Here is a 24,616-nt window from a genome sequence, read left to right on the forward strand (position 1 = left end):
AGATTTCCCAAGCAGGATGTTCCCCTTCCAGGTCCCCACTGACTGCTTCCCCAAGTATCCCCCCAGCTTGTCCCTCTGAATAAAGGGCATCATTTTACTTGTAACTGACCTGTTTGTGACCTATTGTTGCCTGGATTGGTGTTGCAGGTCTTTTTCAATATGGGTGTATTTTGACTATTTCTGACCCTGCCACCCTCACCCCAGAGCTAACTGAATGTTCCTTTAGAGTTGCTGGTTTCCTCCCTGGTTGTCTCCTCCTTAAGGCATATGCTGTTCACCCTTTGATCTGTATCTGTTGATCCATATCCAAGTTAACCCTAAGCCGGCCCCACCCCAATTTATCGGGGGTCACGGACTATGAAATCCTTTAGGATGCTCTGTATGCTACAGAAATTGGTGAGTTGCTTTTATCCTTTACAGTTGACACCTGTAAGAAATATTCATATAACCTGGAGATATTTTGCTGTCTTTACTACACTGTTGTGCTCACTCTTGCAGATCACCCCCCACCTGATTTGGCCATCTGATTTTTTTTTTAACTGACAGTATTTTTTCCTTAAGTTGTGCCTCTGAAGTACTCCTTCCAAAATGCTCAGCTTGAAATTGTTGCTGTAATAGTGTGCAAACACTTAATATACAGGAATTTGATAATGACACTATTCCTATGATGTTAGGAACATAGGAAGAAGATGTTATGACTCCCGTAGAGACTAATAAATATTTTTAAAAAAGGAATCCCCTTCACGTCAATGGAAAGAAAACCACGGGACAAGATTTCACCTTTTAAAGCTTTTACTGTGACAAGCCAACTAAAATCAACATTATTCAAACATAAATTAGCAAGTGAAGGATATTTAAAAATGAAGTAAATTTCACTTCCAATAGCTGATATGACAAAAATACGCTTCACTAAGTTACAAACACTTGTGTTACTTTGCATGTAAATGTGGTACCATGTGCAATCTTAGTCTTTACAACTGTGCCTTCATTATATAGGATCTGGCAGTTCCCACGCAATCATTTCAGCCTTTGTGTTGCATTCATCCACAGCTGTATTCTATCAGAAGTCACCAGAAATGGCTAACACCGACAAGGTGCTCAACTACAAAGCCCCTCTCATTTGGGTCACAACAGTCTTAATGGCACAGGACCCCAAGAGACCCCCCTTTCCAACCCTTTTAAACAGTCTAGTGGGCTCGAGCAACATCGAAACGGCAGCAATGGGTCTGTCCAATCCACAATTCCTTGCTCTTCCTATCTTCAGTTCTTTTGGATCTGTTCTGAACTGCCAAACAGAAAACTGATTGAATTGGAGAGATCCTTGCTTGTTTCCCCCCTCAAATTCTGGGTGTGTTCTGAAGTGCCAAACCAAAACACAAGCTGAAGTTTGTACCAACACCACTACAATTAGCTTTTTATTTATCCTTTGCCTTTTAGCTTTTCATTTCCATGGCAACCTTGGGTCAAATGAGCATTTCTTGGAACCTAATTATCATAATCAGGAAAACAATTTGCCCTGTTTTTCGGTATACTCCCCATTTCACCTTGGTCTTTAAGGGACTATGACACAAAAAGAAAATACAGTCATCACATAGAGGAAAGGCACTCAGCTCCTCAAACCATTCAGTTATGCTTTGGCTGACCTTTATCTCAAAAGACAGGACTACAATAATAGTTATTTCCAAGCTCTCTTTCATTAGTGACCTAGTTCATGTGCACTCTCAAACCTCACATTATTCCTGAAGTGCAGTGCCCAGAGTTGGGAACACTACTCCAGTTGAGACCAAGGAAGAGTTTTATGAAGGTTCATTATAACTTTGCGTTTGTACCCTGTGCCTCACAGAGAACCTAGAATTGATCATCTGCCTATTATCATTACATTTTGTGAAATTCTGCTTGGTGCAGATTGACTGCCATGGCTGTGTTTGCCTACAGTACAACAGTGACCACATCAAACGTATTTCATTGGCATTTGAGGTGACATGAAGATGTGAGAGGCTTTCTGTCAATGAAAGTTCATTATTTCTACTTCATATTTTAATTGTTATAAATTAAGCAGTGAAACCATATAAACTAATGAACTCACGTGAATTGTCAACATGTAAATTGATCAAATTATTGAACAATCAACCACCTATGCAAACATGACTCAGGAAGAGAAACCGTGTATATGGTGAGAAAAGCAATGTTATTACATGAATCACATACTTGTATTTGGTGAACCTGTTTTCTGCTATTAACTAGGTCATATGCTTTCCACAAGGTTTAAAATCAATAGTGAGCTTGGCGGTTCCCACCTAAAACTGTTTCCCTTCAAGCCAAAGCTCCCTCAGTTGTTTCATTCCACTCAGCTGTCTCCTAGGTTTCAGCGCATCGACACTGAGTGTATTGATTTGTCTTTGCCTGGGAATATATTCATTTGAAGGGCTTAAATATTGATGGAGCTGAGCTTTGCTCTTGTGTTTTAAAAAAAAATGTTATCAGATTCCCTCACTGAGCTTAGAACGTTTTGAATGTCTGTTGGCCTTTCATTAATAGATAATGGATCACAGAATCTTCACTCTGTTAGCGTAGTATCCACAAAGATATGAGATGCCCCTTGTCGAAAACATCTGAAAACACAGTGTCAATATATATATTTTTGTTAGTGCTGGTTGAAAGAGGATTGTTTGCCAGGACACCAGGAAGTGCCCTTGCTCTGTCAATGTTGTCATGGGATCTTTAACATGAATGACTGGACCAGACCTTTTGGGCCTTGATTTACTGGGCACGGGGGAGAGGAGTTATAGAGGGAACCAGAAGTCTGACCGTCCTAAATGCAAAAACAAAAGGGCTTTCTTTGTGAGGAAGCGGCTAGATTGATGAGCTTGCCTGTGTCTTGGGTGGGGAAGCCTTCAGAAAAGGGTGCAGCCCAGGATCAGTTTTTTTTGGAGGGGTGATGGGGTGCGGGGAGAAGGTGCATGGTGGAAGGGGGACGAGGTGTTTATGGGGGAAGGGGATGTTCGGGGATTGGAGGTGAATTTGAGGTTGAGGTGAAAGTTGGAGTTGCTGAGGGCCAGCGACCATTGGGTTTGTGGGTAATGGGGTGGTGGAGGGGGGGACGTTTTTGGGGTGTAGGAAGGAGATTGTTGAATTAGGGCTGGAGGGGGTGGGGGGTGGGTTTACAGATTTGGTTGCTGGACCTGCAGGAAGCATTCCTGCTCTTGGTCTGCAAGCAGTTCTGTAAAGGAACTTACCTTCTGGATTCCAACTTTCTCACCTCCTTTTATCTGCCAGGCTTCCTGAGGCCTGGGACACCCGGCCCTGGGAGCTTGGAAACAGAAGCACTGTTCAAATGAAAGCACAAAGCCTCCTCGGAGGATTTAAATGAGTGAACCGTCTCCTGAGAAACAGTTCTGTTGCCTGCCTTTCGTTCACCTTTGCTAAAACTGGATGTGGGCGGGGAAGTGGCAGGTTGGGTTTGTGTTTCAGATTTTTAACCTAATATCCTCTCTCCTGACCCATACCCACCCGTTTTTAGCAGTTGAGGTTTTAGTGGAACCTCTGGCGATGTAGCACTCGGCCTTCAGGCCTGCACTGGATTATCAGCTTAGATGAACTCTTTGTGAAACCTGGTGACTATAGCCAGAGTACAGCAAACTGAACCAAACTGGCATTTGGCTGGACATCACTGTTGTAGGTGTTGACCTTTTTTAACCCTTTGCTCACTGATATCAAATTGTGATCTTACAGTACATACAGAAATCCAACTCGAGATTTAAAGAAATGCTGGACTGTATGATGACTGTGCTGATCCCAAACCTGATGGTTGTAGTTTGTGTCATGCTGCTTTGTGTAATGTGCGTTTTCTGGACATGGCTTTTAAATATTTATGTCGTTATCATTGTGGTAAGTATTGTGTTTACAGCTTAGATACTGTAGAATATGTGCAGGTGGCAGTGAAATATTATTCAGCCTGGCTGGAACTTTCAAATGATTTTATTATTCGATTAACCAAATTGAAAGTGAATAAGGGACCACATTTCAAGGGAGGAAGCTGATATTTATATTTAAAATGATCTTGGGCTGAGTTTTGGAACTAGGAAGTTAATTGATCTCTGCACCCAGTTATCAGATTGTTTGCTTGAATTATAAAGGAAATTTTCAACAAAGATGTGGGGCTCCGAGCAAAGGCTGAGCATCCTGATAGGTAAAGCTTGCAGCGCTGGTCTGGAAGGGGCGTTGTTTCTCCATGTGGAGCTAATGCCTTGTTATTTCCCCCATTGTTCCTTAATATGGTTTTGAGATGTGTATATTTCGTCCTGAGTATACTGTACTGAGTATTGAATGAAGGACCTTGTAAAAAATCACTTCCCTTAACAATGCGTACAGTGAGGGAGCCCAGGACTCGAGGTATGGAACTTGCGGCCTTACTGACTGCTGCCTTTCTAACCCTTGCTGATGGGGTGCAGTACAATTGCCTGACAGGTGTCGTTTTCAGACTTTGCAGAATAGGTCACTGTGACCAAAGCAGGTTCACTGTGCAGCTGATCATCAAAGTAGCCACAGGTCAGAAAGTCACACAGCAACTTTATTTTAACTCCACCTCTGTTTGTGAATGAGCTTCATTTTTGCAGGATGAGGGGCTGTTGGCCTTTCCTGTATTTATCGGTCAGGCTCAACATCAGCTTAAAAGAAAAAGAGAAATTTGCATTTATATTTAGAGCTTTTCACAACCACTGGATGCCTCAAAGTGCTTTACAGCCAATGAAGTACTTGCAAAGTGTAGTCACTGCTATATTGTTGGAAACTTCCTTTCACTCTTAACTTGACAGCTAAAGAATGGAAACAATTTGCCAAATCTGGCTGGAAAAATATCAGTGAGTTCCTGTCCACACCATTATTACTGTGCAATTCGGTTGAGGGGGTGAAGAGAGAAATCTTGAGTTCAATCTCTATAACTTACTAATAGATTTAAGCTGTTCTGCCATTTTGCCTCCTGTAAACGGCATCTTGCCTTTGGCCCCCCCTGTTATCTTTAAGAACTTGCTAAATTGGCATGTTGGTTGCCCACTAAACTCACCGCCAAAAGTTAGGGCTCAGAGTGTAAGTACCCTTTTAATGACCTGATGATTGTTAATGCAATTCACACCCCAGACCTGAAAGGCAGCAATTTAAATTGTTGAGTCGCATTCCTGCATGTAACCATGTCCAGTAGAGCACAGGGTGAGCTGCTGTGGCTCAGTTCATAGCACCCTCGCCTCTGAATCAGAGGGTTGTGGGTTCATGTCCCACTCCCGGAAAGCAAGAACTGTGATTGTACTCGAAAGAGTTGCAATCTGTGACTGTTGATAACTCGAAAGAGTTTCAGCACATTAATTCTACGCTGGCTTTTTCGAAGAGGCAATCCAGTGAGGCCCACTCACCTCTTTATCTATATCCCTGCATCTGCCTTGGCCCCTTGTGCTTGTAGATGAGGGTGATGATGCCTTTCCTCATGGATTCTGACATACTACCAGCCAGGAGCATACTCTCGTACACTCCTAGCAGGTCTGGGCCCATCCAGTCCCACAGAGCCGAATACAACTCCGCCGGCAAGCCGTCGCTTCCGGGAGTTTTACTCTACTCGAAGGACTCAAGGGCCTTAGTCAGTTCGTCAGGAGTTAGCGGTTTGTCCAGGCTCTCCCGTGTACTGTCATCTAAGACCTCCGTGATAAAGGACTGGGAGGCCATGCTGTCTGTGGGCTTCACGTCATACAATCCAGCATAAAAAGATTTGCTGATCCTCAAAATGTCGGACTGCGATGACTTTACTGAGCCGTCTTCTTCCTTCAGGCTGCTGATCACAGAGCTCTCTCTGTGTACCTTTTGGAAGAAGAAACATGAGCACGTCTCATCCTGCTCCACGGAGCGGACTCTGGAACGGAAGATGATCTTGGAGGCCTCCGAGGGAAAGAGCGAGGCTTGCTGGCTCTTCACCTCTTGGAGTTGCTCCTTGACATCGACCCCCCATCGACTGCAGCCGCAGCAGGTTCTGCATGTTTTTCTGGATTTGGGACATTTCCCTCTGTTCCTTTCTAGCTTTCTGGACACCTTTGAGGATGAAAAACCTCTTGATATTTCCTTTGGTCGCTTCCCACCAGTGTGTCAGGGACTCAAAGAGGGGTTTCACGGTTCTCCAACCTTTGTAATCCCTCTTGAGCTCCTCAATGTTCTTTGGGGTCAGCATTTGCATGTTCAGCTTCCATGTCCCCTGGCCAACCCTCTGGTCTTCCTCTAAGTGACAGTCAGCCAGTAGGAGGCAGTGGTCAGAGAAGAACACTGGCTTGACGTCGGTGGATCTGACAGCGAACGCACGGGACACAAACAGGAAGCCTATCCTGGAACGGATGGACCCGTCTGGCCGCGACCAGGTGTATCTATTGTATCCATGCTGCTATTGTCAACTTCATCACCTGAGCTTCAATTTTGCCAGAAGTCCAACATGTAGCATTTTATCAAACGCCTTTTGAAAATGCTGAAGTCGTTCTGAAATTTATTTTTCCCTTTTGGTCCATTTTACACTCTCTATTCATCAGTCTTTCGTTTCCCCTTTTACTTTCATTTTTCATTCCTTTTCCAGATTTGATTCTCATTCACTCTCTTTTCTGTTCCCCTGTTACCTAATCTTTAACTCTCACTGGTTAAGGAAATAGATTAATAGTCTGCTTGTTCACTGAGATCCCAGGTGCCCCACTGCCCTCACACTTCCAGTAACTTAGCTTCAAGCTGACAGGAATCTTTACTGACACACACTGCGAGATTTCCTGCAACATCCTGCCCCCGCTGTTGCTGATACTTTATTTCTCTTTCGCTGAGAGTATATATAGTCGCTTGGCAGTACAGAGCTTGAGTATTGCTGAAAAAAGACGTGCTGTTGAAGCTTTGCGTCCTGCACTCATCAGGACAGGTTTGCTAGAATACCAAATCTCACAGGATCAACAATGTAATGGGACATGAGAAGAGAGTGCTGATTGTTTAGCAAGTGGACTGAGTGAGGGAGGCATTGTCATGGAGAATGCACCAGAGACCAGTTAACTGCTAAGCTTTTGTTTAAATTCAAACCAGGCAGGTCGACTCTGGTCAAGGCATTGCCAAGAGGAATGAACAAGGGAATGGCTGTCCCCCAAGCTTTCCTTTAGGTTAAAAAGGCGCAATACGTGACCATGCTCGTTCTGTTTGCAAAGGACAAGGCCCTTTGTGTGAATATGTAGCTTGTAGCGTATACAAGTGAGCCAAACGGCTCAAAAATATTGTGGTGTAAATGGATGAGACCAAAATAGCATGGATACTGATAGGACTAGCTTCATCGAAGGCTCTGAATAAACATGGCGCAAAGTGATTAGCAACAATCAAATGTTGTTTTCTTTTAAATAACTGGATAATTATTTAGCCTAACTACCTGTGCAGTTTCTTCCCACCATACTCAGTGTAGTTACGTAACCAGGTAGTCAAACATGTTGCATATGTGTGTAGCACAAGCACGGCAGATAGTTTCTCCTGCCTAAAACTTGCTGGTGGGGGATGTGGGTGTGTGTACAATCCTGTCCAACCGCTGCTAGGGAGGGGTGTGTACACCACACTCCCTATCCCTGCTGACGAGGGAGTTGGCCCAGGTTTGAGCCAATGATTGCATGGGATTATTTTGAAGATGACAAGAGAAGTCCTTCCCTAACTATTAATTATCCTTCAGGCGACATCACTGGAACAGTTTACCTGGTGATTATCCCGTTGCTGTGTACAAATTAGCTGCTGTGTTTCCTGCATCATAACAGTGACCGCACTTCAAAACACTTCATTGGCTGCAAAGCACTTTGAGAGTTCTGCTGGTCCTGGATAGTGCTGTATAAACGCAAGTCAGTCTTTTCATGGCACTGAATCCTGCAGCTGGTTTTGATCTGCAACCCGCTCCCTAGTTATTCCTCTCTGTGCATAGTGCATCACATTCTTTCAGAACAGATCAAAGGGCTATTCTTCTAGTTCTAGTCTTCACGCTAAGATTAATATGATGTGCCACCAAAGAACATTCCACATAATGTGGGGACGAACCAAATACAGCAGAAAAGGCAGGGGGTGCTAAACCCAGCCTTGCATCTTACACTGACCTCTGTCCTGTGGATTGTCCAGGCTTTGTGATGCAGCACGTACCTGTGACCAGTGCAATCACCCGTGCAGCCGTGCTTTCAGTGTGCAGACTATTGCTTCCTGACCTGACTTGTACAAAAATGGAGAGTGAATGTTTAATTTGTGTGAAGGACCTGCCTTGGGAGCAGCTTGCAGTCTTCAGATCTGCTGGCAATTTACTTTCTTCCCACATGATGAGCTTTAAACCCCGTCAGAAATAAATTAAGGTATGTTTTCTGTGGCCTGAATTTCTTGGAACGGTGCAGTTAACAGTCAAAGGTTCTATTCCCGATCGGCTACTTTGCCTGAATGCCCCCTCTTTTAAATACTCCAAATGAATGGACGTTTTTTCAGTACCTGCTCTTCCTTTCTCTCTGCTCCTGAACCGCAGCTCCGCTGGTCAAAGAATTGGTTCAAAGTGATTGATGCAGCTATCAGAACGTGAATTAAAGAACCAAAGTCAGTCATTCACCCCTCCCCTCGAGCCTATTCCACTATTAAGTTAGATCATGCCTGCTCTGTACTTAATCTCCATGTACCTGCCCCTGATACTCTGACCTAAACACCTCTAACGATTGCTGTCTTCAAAATTTCATTTGAGCCCCAGAATCCCCAGCCTTTTGAGGAGAGGGTTCCAGATTTCCACTGACATTTATGGGGGAAAGGAAGGAAGTGCTTCCTGATTTCACTCCTGACTGCTATAATTTTAATGTTGTGCCTCCTTGTTCTGGACTCCCTCACCAGAGGAAATAATTTCACCATTCTGCCCTATCGCATGCTTTTATCATTTGAAATGTCTCGGTGAGATTTCCCCAAGATCATACAACCAGTTCTCTTAACTTAACCCATTAAGCCCCTATGCCATTGTACTGAATCTGTGCTGCGCCCCTTCCTGAAGTATGTTGCTGACAGAATGTGGATTCCCAATGGGACTTCAATCACTCCTCAATCCACCACTTTATATTACCACCCTCTCGAGAAAGAGGCCAATACGCCATTGGCCATTTTGATTGCTTTTTGTTCTCATGCTGTAGTTTTTAGTGACTTGTATTCATACACGCCAAAATCCCTTTGCTTGCACACAGTTCCTGTTCTCAAGTCATTAAGAAAACAATCCAATTTTAGTCTCTACCATCCATAGATACTGCCTTATATAGGAATGGCTTCTCTAATCAGGCTCCATGTTTTGGAACAATTATTGCCTGGTCCCTTTGATGGTGTTTCTGTGGCCAGGAACTCTGGCTGTGTGGCTCTGGCTCTCGCTATAAGTCTATCTTTTGCCACAGTGGCTCAATACATTGTACTCTTGCCTTGTGCCAGCTCAACATGCGATTTGAGATGTAACGGTTTAAGTCCATTTGCTAAACTTGCTGTAATTCTGTTGTCAGCTGGCTACCTTTTTTCCTGGGTGTAACCTTCCAGCAAATGGAGTCAGGGCTGGAAATAGGACCAAGTGTAATCTGGGCAAAAAAAAACTTGGACTGGAAGTAACAAAAATACATCACTTAACCAGCAATGGAATGGGTAGTGTGGGCCTTGTTGATACAAATAGACTAGGCCACATCAATATTGCAAGAATGCCTGAAGGCAATGGCTGTACTACTTGTGCAATGAAAGTGCTGAAAAATGTTCAGCACTTTATTCTATGAAAGCTGCAAGCTTCAGTGCATTAATATTTAAAATTGGTTCACTTTGCACTTGTTATGAAAGACTTCAAAATAGTTCACCCCCACATGGCTATTTTCAAATCCACGTGTGCTGGTACCCAGCAGTAATAGTAACCGCACCAATTCAGGGGACTCTTTTGCAGTCATGGATAAGGGAAAATGAGGCTTTAAATGGTGGCCAAGGCTCCGTGATCACACTCCTGCCTGTGTGAGTGAGTCAGAAAGCTGTGCTTTTAAACCCCACTCTAGGACTTGAGCATATAATCCAGGATGACCCTTTGGGGCAGTACTGAGGGAGTGCTGCACAGTCAGAGGTGCTGTCTTTCAGATGAGATGTTAACCCGAGGCTCTGCCCTCTCAGATGGACGTGAAAGAACCCATGGCAGTATTCAAAGAAGAACAGGTGTCAGGAGCCAATATTTATACCGCATCCGAGGCAAAGCCGATGACCTGGCCATTAACTGCTGTTTGAGACCTTGCCATGTACAAATTGGCTGCTGCCTTCCCTGCGTTATAACATTGACTACAGTTCACAAGTACTTTCAATGGATGTAAAACACTTGATTGTCCTGAGGTTGTGCAAGGCATTATATAAATGTAGGTCTTTTTTATTTACTTGCCTGGTCTAGTTGAGGAAAGAAATCTGTTAACTTGACTAATTTTGGTGTGGAGTGCATCTCTTTTACTTTGGGGTAAACTGGCTGCACCTAGTATATACCAGAGATTATCTGATGGTTGTCAATGTTAAGCTCTCTATTCTCCATCTCTCCTAGATGATATAAATTTTGCCGGGAAACAGTGCTTTACCTTCTGATGGATGAAGACCCTAACACTGCAAAGCCTTGTTCCCATGGCGAGCCCGGCAGTCAGTCCTGATTCTTCCTCCTCTGATAACCTCAGTCCAGATGAGCTGGAACTACTGGCGAAGTTGGAGGAGCAAAACAGGTGAGGGTTGTTTGTAGGAGAACACAAGGTGGGTGACATTGTAGCAAGGAAGCTTCCAATGCTGCAATTTAACCAGAGCTGTGTTTTCTGAATTAGAACTAAGCTGGGCTCACTATTTGGGTCAAGCCTGTGGCTTGAATCTTTATTTCTTCTAAGCCCGTTCTTGATTAAAAAGCATGGAATAAAAGGGCAGTCTGGTCGCTCCGGAGATTCTGAGGATTGTTTCTTTGCCACGGTAGGTGTTTTGCTATCCCCTGTGGTAGCCCTATTAGCTTGTGTGCTGAAAGATTTTCTTCATCAGAATGATATGTGAGCTACGATTGCAGTATCTTTCCTGTTCATAATTTTTGGTGCATTTCCTTCAAGGTTTATTATACCAGTGAGGGTGACTGTCCGGGGTAACCTGCAGTAACGGCTTCCGCTGTCTCCATTCTGTGATTTCTATTGTGATTCTGTTCGCTGATTATTTTCTAGCGGTGAAGTACAATTTGCAACATTTAATGTTGCTTTACAGTCATGAAATGTCAAGGACTTTATTTTGGCACTTTGTTTTGCAATTCTTAGTGTGAAAGTCTGATATTATCCTAAATTAAATTATTCTCCATAAGACAGTCAGGAAAAGAATCCTCCTGAGCTCGGTACAGTGTGTGTCCTGGAGATGCACTGTACACTGTTTGTGCAACAGGAACATACGAGCACACGGATTAGGAGCAGGAGTAGGCCATTCGACCCCTCAAGCCTGCTCTGCCATTCAACAAGATCATGGCTGATCTGATTGTGGCCTCAACTCTATGTTACACCTACCTCCCGATAGCCTTAGTTACTGACTAGCAAGGGAGTCAATCTACTTCTGCCTTAAACATATTCAATGACTGTGCCTCCGCTGGTCTCTGGGGAAGAGTTCCAAAGACTCATGACCCCCCTGAAAGAAAAAAAAACTCTTCTCACCTCCATCTTATAAGGGGCGACTCCTTATTTTTAAACTGTGTCCCCTAGTTTTAGTCTCTCCCACAAGGGAAAACATCCTTTCAGCATCCACTCTGTCAAGTCCTCTCAGGACCTGGTGTTTTAATAAGATCACCTCTTGTTCTTCTGAACTCCAATGGATAGGTCCAGCCTGTCCGACTATTCCTCGTAAGGTAGCCTCCCCCATCCCACTCAGTCGAGTGAGCCTTCTCTGAGCTGCGTCTAATGCATTTATGTCCTTTCTTAAATAAGTAAACCAAAACTGTACACAGTACTCTAGATATGGTCACATGAATGCCCTGTACAGCTCTAGCAAAATAATCCACACTTTTATATTCCATTCCCCTTGCAATAAACAACATTCCATTTGCCTTCTTAATCACTTGCTGTACTTGCATGCTAACTACTTGTGATTCATGTAGCAGGACACCCAGATCCCCTCTGCATTGCAGAGTTGTGCAATCTCTCTCCATTTAAATAATATGCTGCTCCTTCATGCCAAAGTGGACAAGTTCACATTTTCCCGCCTTATACCCCAAAGGAGAGTTTACCTCATAATCATTCTTATGTCATGAACTGAGACATGTTGCTAAGTACCATCTGACCATCGTACACCTCGTTTATTGTTTCACAGTTGTATGGCGAGCGGCCAGTACAGGATATTGACTTCATCGCGGATGGTTGGATTGGGTTATTGAGTTTGAAGAAAACAAATACAAAGCTTTGTGAATAAAGATGGGAGACATTGATGGGAAGGAATCTAGAGTACCCGCTGTAAGTCAGAAGGTCAGGAGGAGGACCTAGCCATGAACTTTATCATCAATTTAAGCACCAGATGTTTTGGTAGGCTCGATTTATGTGGGATAGATTGGGAAATCTGTGCAGTGTGGCGATGATAGAATCATATAGCATAGATGGAGGCCATTTAGCTCCCTGTGCCTGCCTTGCTGGCTCTTTGAAAGAGCTGTCCAATTAGTTGCACTCCCCTGCTGCTTCTCCACAGTGCTGCCAATCTTCCCTTTGCAATCATTTACCAATTCTGTTTGAAGGTTCCTGTTGAATTTGCTTCCACCATCCTTCCAGGCAGTGCGTTCCAGATCATCATAACTCGCGACATTTTTTTAAAAAAAAATCCTCTTTGCTCCTCTAATCCTTCAGCTAATTTTCTGAAATCCGTGCCCTCTGGTTGCTGACCCTCCTTGTGGCAGCCGCCTGCTCTAATAAACCCCTTTAGTAACTTTGAATGTCTAAGCCTTCCACTGACCACCTCTGCCCTAAAGAGAATAACTTCAGCTCTAGTCTTTTGACATGCAGTATCTGAAGTTCCTCATCCCCTGGTACCTTTCCAGTAAATCTGCTCTGTTCCCTCTTTAAGGCCTTGACAAAGTTCCTTAAAGCACGGTGCCCAGAATTTAAACTCCATCCTCCAGCTCGGGATGATTCGGTGATTTATAAAAGTTTATCGCAACTTGTTTTGCTCTATTGATAAAGGCAAAGATCTTTAACAGCCTCACTAACTTGTTGTGCATGAACAGTTGCGTATGTGATTTTCCCCCTACGCAGTCCATTTCTCCCTTTAAAACTATCCTTTAGTTTATATTACGTTTCCTAATTTTTCCTTCCAAAATGCATTGCTATTGGGGAAGGAATTGAAAATCTGACCCTGGGTGTGCATTATTGTATTGCATTGCTTCAAACCTGGAGAGTGCTGCACACACACACCTTGATAAATGTTACGCAGAGGCTGGTGAAAGCATAGAGTGAACGTCCCAGGGAGGCTGATACTGCAGGAAAACCCGAGGAAGATTTGGGTAGATGTTGAGGCAGCAGACATTGGGAGGTATTATTTAAGACTGTCCATCTAGAGTGTGCAGTGTTCCCCTAATCCTGCCCCTCCCTGGAATTAAAATGCTGCAGTGCCCATCTTTTGACCCCTCTCGCGTTTTAGCTGACAGGGGCCCTCTGGTGACAGAAATCCAGTACTGCTTCAGTGTAAAACATACTGTACCTGGGCGGTTTCATTTTTGATCTATTCTCCGTGAGCCAGTGCGTTGACATATTTCTGAGCCGGATAATATAGACCCAAACATTATTGGGAGCACCTATAAGCCTCGCCTCCATGGTGAGCCATGAAATAGCTGATACTGGGTTCAGCTGAAGCTGCGCAAGTTGTCAGAGGATTTTGTTTGGGATATGTTTGAGTGGGCATGCAGGTGAGATAGGAGCCGCAGGTTGTTCCCTATTACTGGCACTCACTATTGTGGTTTCCTTCAACTTTTACGTTGACTGCCGATTCCTGTCATTAATGCGACACAACATTCTCATTGAAGGACTGGCCGTTGTGACTGCTGCACCAGTTTCTAGTGTGAGGGGAATTACTGAGACGTGGTGTGCATTTTACAAAACAGTAATATCCCATTACGAGTCCAGAAACCCCCACTGGAATTGTCTCTCTCGACTTTTGCTAGGTTGCTGGAGGCCGACAGTAAGTCATTACGGTCGGTGAATGGGTCGCGACGGAACAGCAGCGGCTCACTGGTCTCCAGCTCCTCAGCTTCGAGCAACTTGAGCCACTTGGAGGAAGACACATGGATCCTGTGGGGCCGGCTGATCAACGAATGGGAGGAAGTGCGCAAAAAGAAAGAGAAACTGCTGCGGGTGAGTGACACGGGGGGTGCGGCTTGTTATTTTGCCAATATTATTGATGAAAGGCCTGTGGCAATTCCTGTTCACCAGCCTGCTGCCAGAACCACCATGTAATTTTACCGTTTCCAAAATGGTAAAGCAGATAATCAGCCTCCAGATCTTGCTGGTATCAATCAGGTCAAGGGCCTGGCAGTTTTATGAGAGCAGAAAATGCTGGGCCAATATATCAGGCAGCTAAAAGAAGGGAGAAGTAGTTGAAAGTTTGGTGGAGCCCATCAAAATGTTACCTCATCCTCCTCCAGAAGCTAACTGGCTTGCTTTACATTCCAGATGTTTTCAGTTTCTTATCATGGCTTTCCAACGTTCATTTTTTTCCTTCAGCCTATCAGACCCCATAAACCATAAAGTCCCCGTTACTTTGCAGTGGGACTTAACTCCTGCTCAGCACCCTCCCTTCCAATCTGGTTTCAATTGATCAACTTGGGAAATTTGAAGAAATTACAAACTTCATTATATTCCATATCATTGCATTAAATGGTTATAGAGTTGAAAGACTGTTCATAGAGTATAACAGAACAGGAGACCTTCGGCCCATCAAACCTGCCCTGGCTGTTTGAAGGACCAATGCAGTTTGTGCCACTCCTCCACACCCCTTTTTTCTCCAAGCGTTTACCCAATCCTCTTTTGAAGGCTGCTTTGTCCACCGCTGTCAGGCAGAGTTTTCGAAACCCTAGCCACTTGTGTAAAAATATATGTCCTTATGTTGGTCCCGGTCTTTTGCCATTCACCTCAAATCCGTGTCCCTGATTATTCCCATCGGCCATTGGAGAGACAGCAAATCAAGATAAACAATCTAAGGCCTTTATGATTTTGACCAGTTCTATCAAATCTCCTCTTGCCTTTCTCTGCTCTAAGGAGAACAGCTCCAGGTTAAGGGGAGATGGTGGTGTAGAGGTAATGCCATTGGACTACTAATCCAGAGGCTAAAGCTAATCCTCTGGGGTGGGGTTTCGAATCCCACCACCAGTGGAATTTAAATTCAATTAATAAAATCTGGAATATAAAGCTAGTCTCAGTATTGAAGACCATGAAACTGGAACCGTCTTATTCACTAATGCCCCTTAGGGAAGGAAACCTGTCCTTACCTGGTCTGCCATACATGTGACTCCAGACTTGACTCTTAAATGCCTTCTAAATGGCCTAGCAAGCCATTCAGTTCAAGGGCAATCAGGGATGGGTAACAAATGCTGGCCTTGCCAGTGACACCCACATCCCATTAAAGAATAAATTTTAAAAAACGCAGCTTCTCCAGCCTAACCATGTAATTGTAATCCCTTATCCCTGGATCCAATCTAGTTCATCTCCTCTATACCCTCTCCAAAGCCTTCCCAAAGTGTGGTGTTCAGAATTGGACTGGTGAACTTGTGTTGAAGGTCTGGCATAACTTTTTTTATGGGATGTGGGTGTCATTGGCTGGGCCAGCATTTATTGCCCATCCCTAATTGCCTTTGAGAAGGTGGTGATGAGCTGCCTTCTTGAACCGCTGCAGTCCCTGTGGTGTAGGTACACCCACAGTGCTGTTAGGGAGGGAGTTCCAGGATTTTGACCCAGCGACAGTGAAGGAACAGCGATATGTTTCCAAGTAAGGATAATGTGTGGCTTGGAGGGGAACTTCCAGGTAGTGGTATTCCCATCTACTTGCTGTCCTTGTCCTTCTAGGTGGTAACTTCCTGGCATTTGTACTGTATGCTTCTATTTCTAAAACTCGGGATCCCACGTGCCTTAGTAATTGCCTAGTTAACCTGTCCTGCTGCCCTCAAAGATTTGTCCACAAACACACTCACCCTGGCCAGGTGTGCCGCCTTTTAGACTTCATTTAGGATTGAATGTTTCTCCTCATTCTTCCCACCAAGACTTACCACTCCTCACTTTTCTATATTGACTTTCATCCGCCATGGGTTTGCCTATTCCATCAGCCTGTCTGTGTCATCTTGAAGTTTATTATTGTCTTTCTTGCTGTTCACTACACTTCCAGGTTTTATGTCAACTACAAATTTTGAAATTAGGCCTTGTACCTCCAAGTACAAGTCACTGAGGTATATTAGAAACAGCAGCGGCCTTCATACTGAACATTATACACTTACCCTCCAGTCTGATTCACTACAACTGTTTTCTATCCCACAGCTAATTTTGTGTCCGTGCTGCTGCTGCTGTCGCTTTTATCCCATGGATTCAATTTGCTAACGAGCCTAATTTGTGGCATTTGATAAATTGCCTTTTGGAAGTTCATATTTAAACCGTGAGCTAAAGTCTCATCATCCACTCTGTTACCTCATTAAAAACTTTAATCAAGCTAGTCAAACATAATTTATCCTTAATAAATCTGTCCTGGCTCCTCTTTATTAATCCATGCTTATCCAAATGGCTGTTAATTTTCTCCTGGATTATTGTTTCTAAAAAGCTTCCCCAGCCACTGATATTAAAGTGACTGACCTGTAATTGTCAGGTTTCTCCTCCTCCACCTTTTTGAACAAGTCCTGCTGCCCTCTGGCACCACATTCTAAGGAAGATTCAAAAATTTTGGCCAGCGCCTCTGCAATTTCTACCCTGGTCTTCCTCTGGAACCTATGATGCATCCTGTTTGGGTGAGGTGACTTATTCAGTGAGTGCTGCCAGCCATTTTGATGCTTCCCCTTTGTTTCATCTCACCCAATATCCTGGCAATCTCCTACTCTTTCAGGTACCATGCTCTAAGAGGGTGTTGATGACAATGGACTCCCATTGGATTGGTCCATGACTGTGCTTGGCAAATAACTGCAGTGGTTTACTGTTGCCTCCTGCAGTATGGCTGACCAGGAAACACTCCCACTCTTACAGCCTGCCATCAGGTGTATTGGAAGGATTTACAAGCTGATAATCTGGCTATGTTATGAACATGCCTTCTGTGGCCATCAAGTCTGGAGTGAGACTTGAACCTGGAGCTTCAGGCCCAAAGGTAGGGACACTACCCACTGCACCACAAGACCCGTCTTAGTTAAACTAGCTTTGGCAAAGTCCTCTTTCTTGGAAAACACCTCAACCATGCATTCTGCGTCCACCAGTTGATCTCCATTTTCATCCCTACTCAGCCCCACTGCTCCTTGAATAACCCATTTGCTGTTAATGTGCAGATTGGGAATTGGAAGTCCAGCAATTGCATGGGTGGGAATCTAGCTCTAAATGTTTTTTTTTGTAGTGAGTTTTTTGCTCAGAGATGCAGCTGTTTGTATCCGGGTGTTTGTCTGTATTTTATATCCTGTGGTATTACAGGAAGCAGCACCTGGCTTTACGCACTGAGAATGGAAACTACCTGCTGTCACTTGCCTCCTGGAGACTGGCTCGAGTGGCATCGGGGCTGGGTGGGGGGTGGCGAATGTGAAGGGTGGATTGCTGGCTTTGGGGATATAGCGAGAGAGGGAGAGAAAATCTCTTTCAAAATCAGATATCCAGGAATCCTACAGCTGTTGTCCAAAACACAATAGTTTAACCTTTCATTTGTGTATTCCTCAGAAAAATTCTGAATTTATTAACCACTTGGGATGACGTTCAGCGGAGGGGATCCTTTTAATGTTCTCGCATGAGGCTGAAATTCCAGGGTCTGTCAGCATTACCACACTATAGTCTTCTGCGTGTACAACAGTAGCTAGCAGTTGCTTTGTAGTGCAGAGCTTGAATATTGCTGAAAAGAGAGCAGAAGCTTTTCACCCTGCACTCATCAGGACAAACACAAGAATGCCAAATTTCAAATGATCACAACATTGTAAACTACAGGAGAAGAGGGTGCTGATTGGTTGGTAAGTCAACTCTGATTGGCCAAGGCATTGCTGTGGAGAAAGTAACAGGGAACTATAGGCTCCCAAAGCTCCTGGGTAATTGAAAAATGGCACAAGGCTTGAACATATTTGCTTTGTTTGCAGACAATGGGTCCCTGCTTATGAAATATATGTTGCTTCTCACAAGTGTAAATGAGCCATATTGCGAGCTCGACATTACAGCCTGTGCACTGGCTACTATGAACAACTGAAGGAAGGTGCTGTGTGATTCGATCAGCTAATCGCTGGGATGAAAGGCTTGTGTTGCACCAGCACTGAAATTCTGACACGATGTTGCTCAATTGTGTGGCAGGCAGAATGTCTTTTTGGACTGACGGCAGTATTCTGTTCGTGGAAAATACGTAGCTGTGGCATAGTAACAGTATAAAATGGCTTCCTTAACCTGTTGTTTAAATTTTCTCAATTTACCAACCAATCAGCATCCTTTTCTCCTCGTGATCATTTGAAATTTGACATCCTTGTGTTTGTCCTGATGAGTACATGACCTAAAGCTTTAGCACCTTGTGCAGAGATCTGTTTGCTAAAACATACTTACAGTCGGCTCACAGCTCTTAGTCACCTGCCCCAACACTGACACACATCACACATCCACCCTACCCTAACAGAGTTAGTCACTGAATGACCATACAGAGATCTTTGATAAAGACAGTGTCATGTCCATAAGACATGAAAGAGATCCTAAACTGAATCAAATTGTACTTTCTGCACATTTAATAATGGACTTTGCTGGAGAAAAAACATGGCTGCTGCAGGTCACATGATTTGTACGGTGGCTACAGTTCTGGAAGCTTCCAGCAGCAATTAGAGGACAAAGCTCAACCCTCATCCTCATGGAATCTCTCACCTATCATTGTGTGAACCCATTAGAGTCAATGAAATAAGGCAGCAGCATATGTTCTGTCTGCCCAGCCTGGACTTATAACAAGAGAGAGCCATCGAAACTTGCTATATGTGTGGAGGTGCTAATAACCACCATCTATCTCCTAAGGTGAATGATAGATTTTGACCAGAGGCATAGAAACTGATTGTTACCCTGAAAATGTCTCATCAATGGGCAACATCACATGACCTAAACTTCTTTAGCCTTTGGAAAGTTTTAATGTTACATTCCTGAACTCCAAGGGCAGTCTGCTATTAACATCCAACCTGTCAACATCAAAGCAGGACTCCAGGCTGACAACAAAGCCTGTCTCAAGTCAAAACCTTGTTCTCTGGAAGATTCCTGCCATTGCCTGTAGAGTGGACCAAGTCTCTGGATACCAACCCCAACTTGCTGCGTCAGCACCAACTTTAAAGGAATTCTGCAACTCCTGCTTTCAGCTAGCTAAACCCACCTGAACTTTAACTCCTAAGGTGAAGGAACCCTCAGTGGACTCTGACATTCTGGACTCTTGACATTCATGTGAATTAATATCCACATCTTTGTTTTTTTTGTTTTAAGTTATTCCTAATTGTAAAACTCTTTTCTTTCCTATCTCCTGTGTATGCAGTTGCGACAATCTCCCCTGTGTTTGAATGCATGAATAAACAATACTTCTGATTTAACCCTAAAGAGAGTTTGCTGCGAGTCACTTTTAAATTAACTTCACAAACAGAAGTCTGGGGAAACACGCCAAAGCCTATTTCAAAAATTAAAACACCTCTGCTTAGGACATAGGGCGAGAAAAATAAAGGAGTTTAATTTCCCCACTCTCCCTTGCCCTAACAACAGTATTATGGTGTGTGGGAGAGGGGATAGACTTGAGATGAAATAACTCTTATTCCTAATGCACCCAGGAGGGTGGTGGGGTGAGTCGGGATGGGAAGGGTTTGGAGTAAAGTGTTACACAGTGAGTTTGAGAACCATCAGACTGTGTAACAGTGAGGGATACAGTTTCAATTCTTACCAACTCTGGAGTTATCAATCTTCGGTGGCCCCTGCTGTAAGAAAGTGCCAACCAGAGCTCGAGTATCATGCACAAGGGAAAGATGATGTTGTCATTGGGGTACTCAGGACTGCAGTGAAAGATTCTTGAGCAAGTTACTAACCTGACTGTTGCCTGCGGATGCTCATGCTCCAAAGTTCCCCCACCACGCCGATAATAGAAAGACTTAATGAGCTTCAGTTCAAAACGTCACTTCATTTTATTTCTGGTTGAAGGTCAAATCTAGAAAGTGTAGAGGTGATCTTGCCAGGTTAGTAAGGTGCTGAGCACTATGCGGGAGGGAAAAGCTGGAGGGGTTAATGAGCACATGCTATTCTCCCACCCCGTGGGCAGCTCTGAAGGATTTTGCTGACTGCATGGTTGGTTGTGATTTGAACATTGTGTTCATATCTGATAAACAATATGTCATTCTCTGTAGGCCTTTCTTTTTGTCTTAATGGGTAATTACAGAATGGAAGGGTTCTGGGTTGGCATACTGAAGCCAATAGCAATAACCCTTTCTCTGGATACTGATGCTGTAGCTGTCCTCAGTGGCTCTAAGCTAAGGAGGGGAAAATGGCCAGGTCTTCTCCTTAAAGCTGTCCAGTAACCTCTGCTGGAGTTGCTCAATGTGGTTGATTTGCTCGGTGTTTGGGCTTCTGTGTAGAGTAGTTACTTGGGCAAAGGGCTGCAGGGTTTCGCTGCACAGGAAACATTAGCCCAGTGCCTTTTCAGGTGGTAGAAGGGAAATTGGATAAGAGGGGGAAGAAATGAAAGAAATGTCTCTTCTTTTCAGGAGCTTATTCGGAAAGGAATTCCGCACCATTTCCGGGGGATTGTCTGGCAGTTACTATGCAATGCGACTGACATGCCGGTGAAAAATCAGTATTCAGAGTTGCTAAAGATGACCTCTCCCTGTGAGAAGTTGATCCGGAGAGACATTGCTCGCACGTACCCAGAGCATGAATTCTTTAAAGGACAAGACAGTCTCGGACAAGAGGTGCTGTTCAATGTCATGAAGGTGAGAGATGAGACTTAACTCCAACCCAGTTATGATTTCCTCATCCCTTTGCTGAAGACTTGTTTACTCCAACCTTGATTATTCCTATTCTCCTCTGGCTGGCCTCTCAGTTTTAGCCCCCTGTAAACTTAAGCTCATCTAAAGCTCTGCCCATATCTGAATTCACATCAAGTCTCATTCATCCATCACCCCAGTGGTCACCGACTTAAATCGTCTCATGGGTCCAGCAGCACCCCAAATTTAAAATTCTCATCTTATGTTCCAACCCCTTAATGGCCTCGCTCCTCCCTATCTCCATATCCTCCTCCAGCCCCAACAACCCTTTGAGAGCTGTGCACTCCTTCAATTCAGGCTCTTGTCCATCCTCCACTTCCTCCATCTCACAACTGTTGTCTGTGTCTTCAGTTGTCTTGGCCCTAAGCTCTGGAATTCCCTCCCTAAACCCCTCTGGTTCTCCGATCTCTCCTGGGTTTACTATATAGATGCAAGCTTTTGAAGGCAAGTTGCTGGGTTATGGAAACATTTTGTTGGGGAGTCCAGTGTCTTGTAAATTATTCATGTTGGATTGATTGAATTTCTAAAAGTACACCTCACAACGAGCAGGCATGCACACCCTGAAGCCTGTTTCCAGGTACAGCAGCTGCTTGGCCTGGATGTTGAGTGAAGCTTCACTTTGTGACCTTTGTAACTTCCCCAGTTACAACATTTTGGCCAAAAAGGATGTGTGGTTTAGATTTGCTCTATAAATTCACCAAGAGAATCTCTCCCGTGGTGAAACAGTAATAGAGTAAATGGGAGCAGAAGTTGTGAAGGGACATTGATTGATTAAGGAAGTGGGGAAAATCTGTGGCAGATGGAGTTCAGTGTGGGGTGGGTGCGAGGTCATCCACTTTGGACCTGAAAAAGTTAAATCGGATTATTTACTAAAGGCGAGAAACTGGGAACTGTGGAGGATTATTTCCTCTGGTGGGGGACTCTGGAACAAGGGCCCACAACTTTAAGATTAGAGTTGGGCCACTAGGAGTGATATAAAACAGTGCTGGAAATACTCAGCAGGTCAGGTAGCATCTGTGGAGGGAGAAACAGGTAACATTTTAGATTGATGACCTTTCACAAGAACTGGCTCAGAAAGGCCATCAACCTGAAATATTAACTTGATTTCTCTCTCCACAGATGCTGCCGGACCTGCTGAGCATTTTCTGTTCATAATTCAGATTTCCAGCATCTGCAGCATTTTGCATTCAGGGGTGATATCAGGAAGGCCTTGTTCACACACAATGGTGGAAATCTGGAACATTCTCCCCCAAAAAGCTGTTGAGGCCACTGTGGCTATTCAGAACTGAGATTGATAGATTTTTGTCAGGTAAGGTTCGTGTTTGGAACAAAGGTGGATAAATGAAGTTAAGACACAGATCCGATTAGAACCACATCAGTCCTAATTCAGACAGGTCTGCAATTTCTCAGGATATCCTACTTTTTAAAAAAAAGTCACAAGACTTTGCATTCCTCAATTCGATCCCAACCTGAAATAACGGATACTGGAAAGTGAACTACATTTCCCAACACTGAAGAGGCCATCACTGACACCCCCTCAATGTTGTCTTGCCTCTGTGTGCAAGGAACATCTACCTTTCTGTTAGATAGCTCCCTAAAGGCTGCTCTAAAATGGTAACTTATCATATGGGGACTCATGCTTACACCGTGGGCTACAAAGGGTTATGTGCTATGCCACGGCATGTAAATGAAGTTCTAATTATATTAAGATGCACTGATGAAGGGCATTGTTTAATTAAGTACTTAGAACACTTATAAAGAGAGACTGCTGGGACACTTGGTTGGTTGTGTAAGGGGGATGAAAGTATCCCTACGGAGTCTCACTTGGGTTCGGAGCTGTACTCCAGACATAACAGGAATGAGTGACAATGCCAAGTAACGTGTTAAAACAACAATTTTATTGAATAATGAATGATTATTGAATAATGAAAATTAAGATAATGATAGTGATATAACAATTATAATTGATTTAAAAAAAAAGTAAAAATAAAGATAACTTTATTGAAAGGAGAAAGCACTTTATATATTAAAAGGAAGAAAGGCAACTCTAATAATACTATATTACAGGCATATATATTATTTATATATTATATATATTTATTATTTTACGAATGTTAACCTCAAACTGGTCTGCTTACAACAACTCCCCAGAATGGATAACTGCAAATTAGTCTGTCCCACGACAGGAACCTAATTCGGTAAAATTCCCTTTGGTTCATACATCTCAAAGTCTCCAAATAACCTCACAGTGGATGGGTACTGCAGTCAGTCACTCTGTTCCTGGCCATTCCCCCAGCAGCCTCCAGTGGTTGACTATCCCACTCTGGCTGCAGCACTGAATCCTGGAAGCAGCGTCCCTTTTAAGCCAGATTTCTTGCTCCACTCCAGTCTTTCGCGACCTTGTTCAGATCTTCTCAAAACAGGCCTGGTAAACACATGTCCTTATCAATTCTCCTCACAGGCACTGCAGGCTCTCAACAAATTTGCCTATTCAAGTTGTTTACACATCCTTTGAACTGCCATCAGTCAGGCTGCATGTCCATCAATCAAACTTCATCTCCTGATTCCACACCATAGTTGACCGCCCCATGTAAGCCTAATCATTGTCCTGGTTGTAGTTCAAGGATCATCGAATACAGTAAGTAAAGGGACTTCTGATGAATAAAAAAATAACTTTTTCCCCATTAGATTACTAAAATAACAGAGTCGTAAACCAAACAAGAGCTGTGGATGGCCCAACATGGAAAACAAGGTCTTGGGAAAACACGTCCCTACTGATTTGTGCTTTGATTAACTAATCAATAATAATCACAGCTAGGTTTAGATCAATGTCTCCAAAGTATGATTCAATACAAAATAACTTTAAATATTCAACCTAGACTTAAAATCAAGAGCAAAGCAGAAATAAAATGCAAAAATACAAAATTGCAACAATTAGTGGCTGCTGTCCTCAGGCCTACAGTAGATAGGAAGCAGACGGATGGAATGCTGCATTCTGTAAATAAACCTATTATCAAGAAAAGTATTAGTGTCTAGCCTCGTACTTCTTCAAGTGGCTTGGGATTGGAATAATACAGCACATCTTTAAATTATCGACTCAGTGCTGGGAAATGGAATGATGGATACGGGGACGTGAATTCGATGTTGGGATCTCATTGAGGGCTGCAATGTCATTTCAAATTAAACAAATTTCACCCTTAGAGTAAACACTAGACAAACAAGACTAGAGTCATTTAATTTGCAGCAGAGAAAGCAGCTGTTCACCAATTCTTGAACTTGAGCCGTTCAAGCCATAATTCATTTCACTTTTACTTCCCCGTGTACTTTTATACTCGATTTGAATTACATCGACAACACCAAATAGAGAAGTTAGCACTGAAAGAAGTCGAATTCAATGAA

At 43.6% G+C, this 24,616-nt stretch overlaps 1 protein-coding gene across 3 annotated transcripts in view; it reads left to right on the forward strand.

Moving 5' to 3' along the window:
• Positions 1 to 24,616, forward strand: part of LOC144674167 (EVI5-like protein) — a 106,462-nt gene that overhangs the window by 57,994 nt on the left and 23,852 nt on the right. For all 3 annotated transcript variants that reach the window (XR_013574481.1, XM_078535655.1, XM_078535654.1), the window contains exons 2-4: positions 10,583 to 10,754; positions 14,189 to 14,378; positions 20,939 to 21,163. Coding sequence is in view for 2 of the 3 variants with exons in the window: in XM_078535655.1 (XP_078391781.1) it covers positions 10,627 to 10,754; positions 14,189 to 14,378; positions 20,939 to 21,163 (543 nt within the window). In the remaining variant the exon portion in view is untranslated. The remainder of the gene's footprint in view (positions 1 to 10,582; positions 10,755 to 14,188; positions 14,379 to 20,938; positions 21,164 to 24,616) is intronic.

This window comes from Cetorhinus maximus, unplaced genomic scaffold, assembly GCF_964194155.1.
Source record: "Cetorhinus maximus unplaced genomic scaffold, sCetMax3.hap1.1 HAP1_SCAFFOLD_578, whole genome shotgun sequence".
NCBI lineage: Eukaryota > Metazoa > Chordata > Chondrichthyes > Lamniformes > Cetorhinidae > Cetorhinus > Cetorhinus maximus.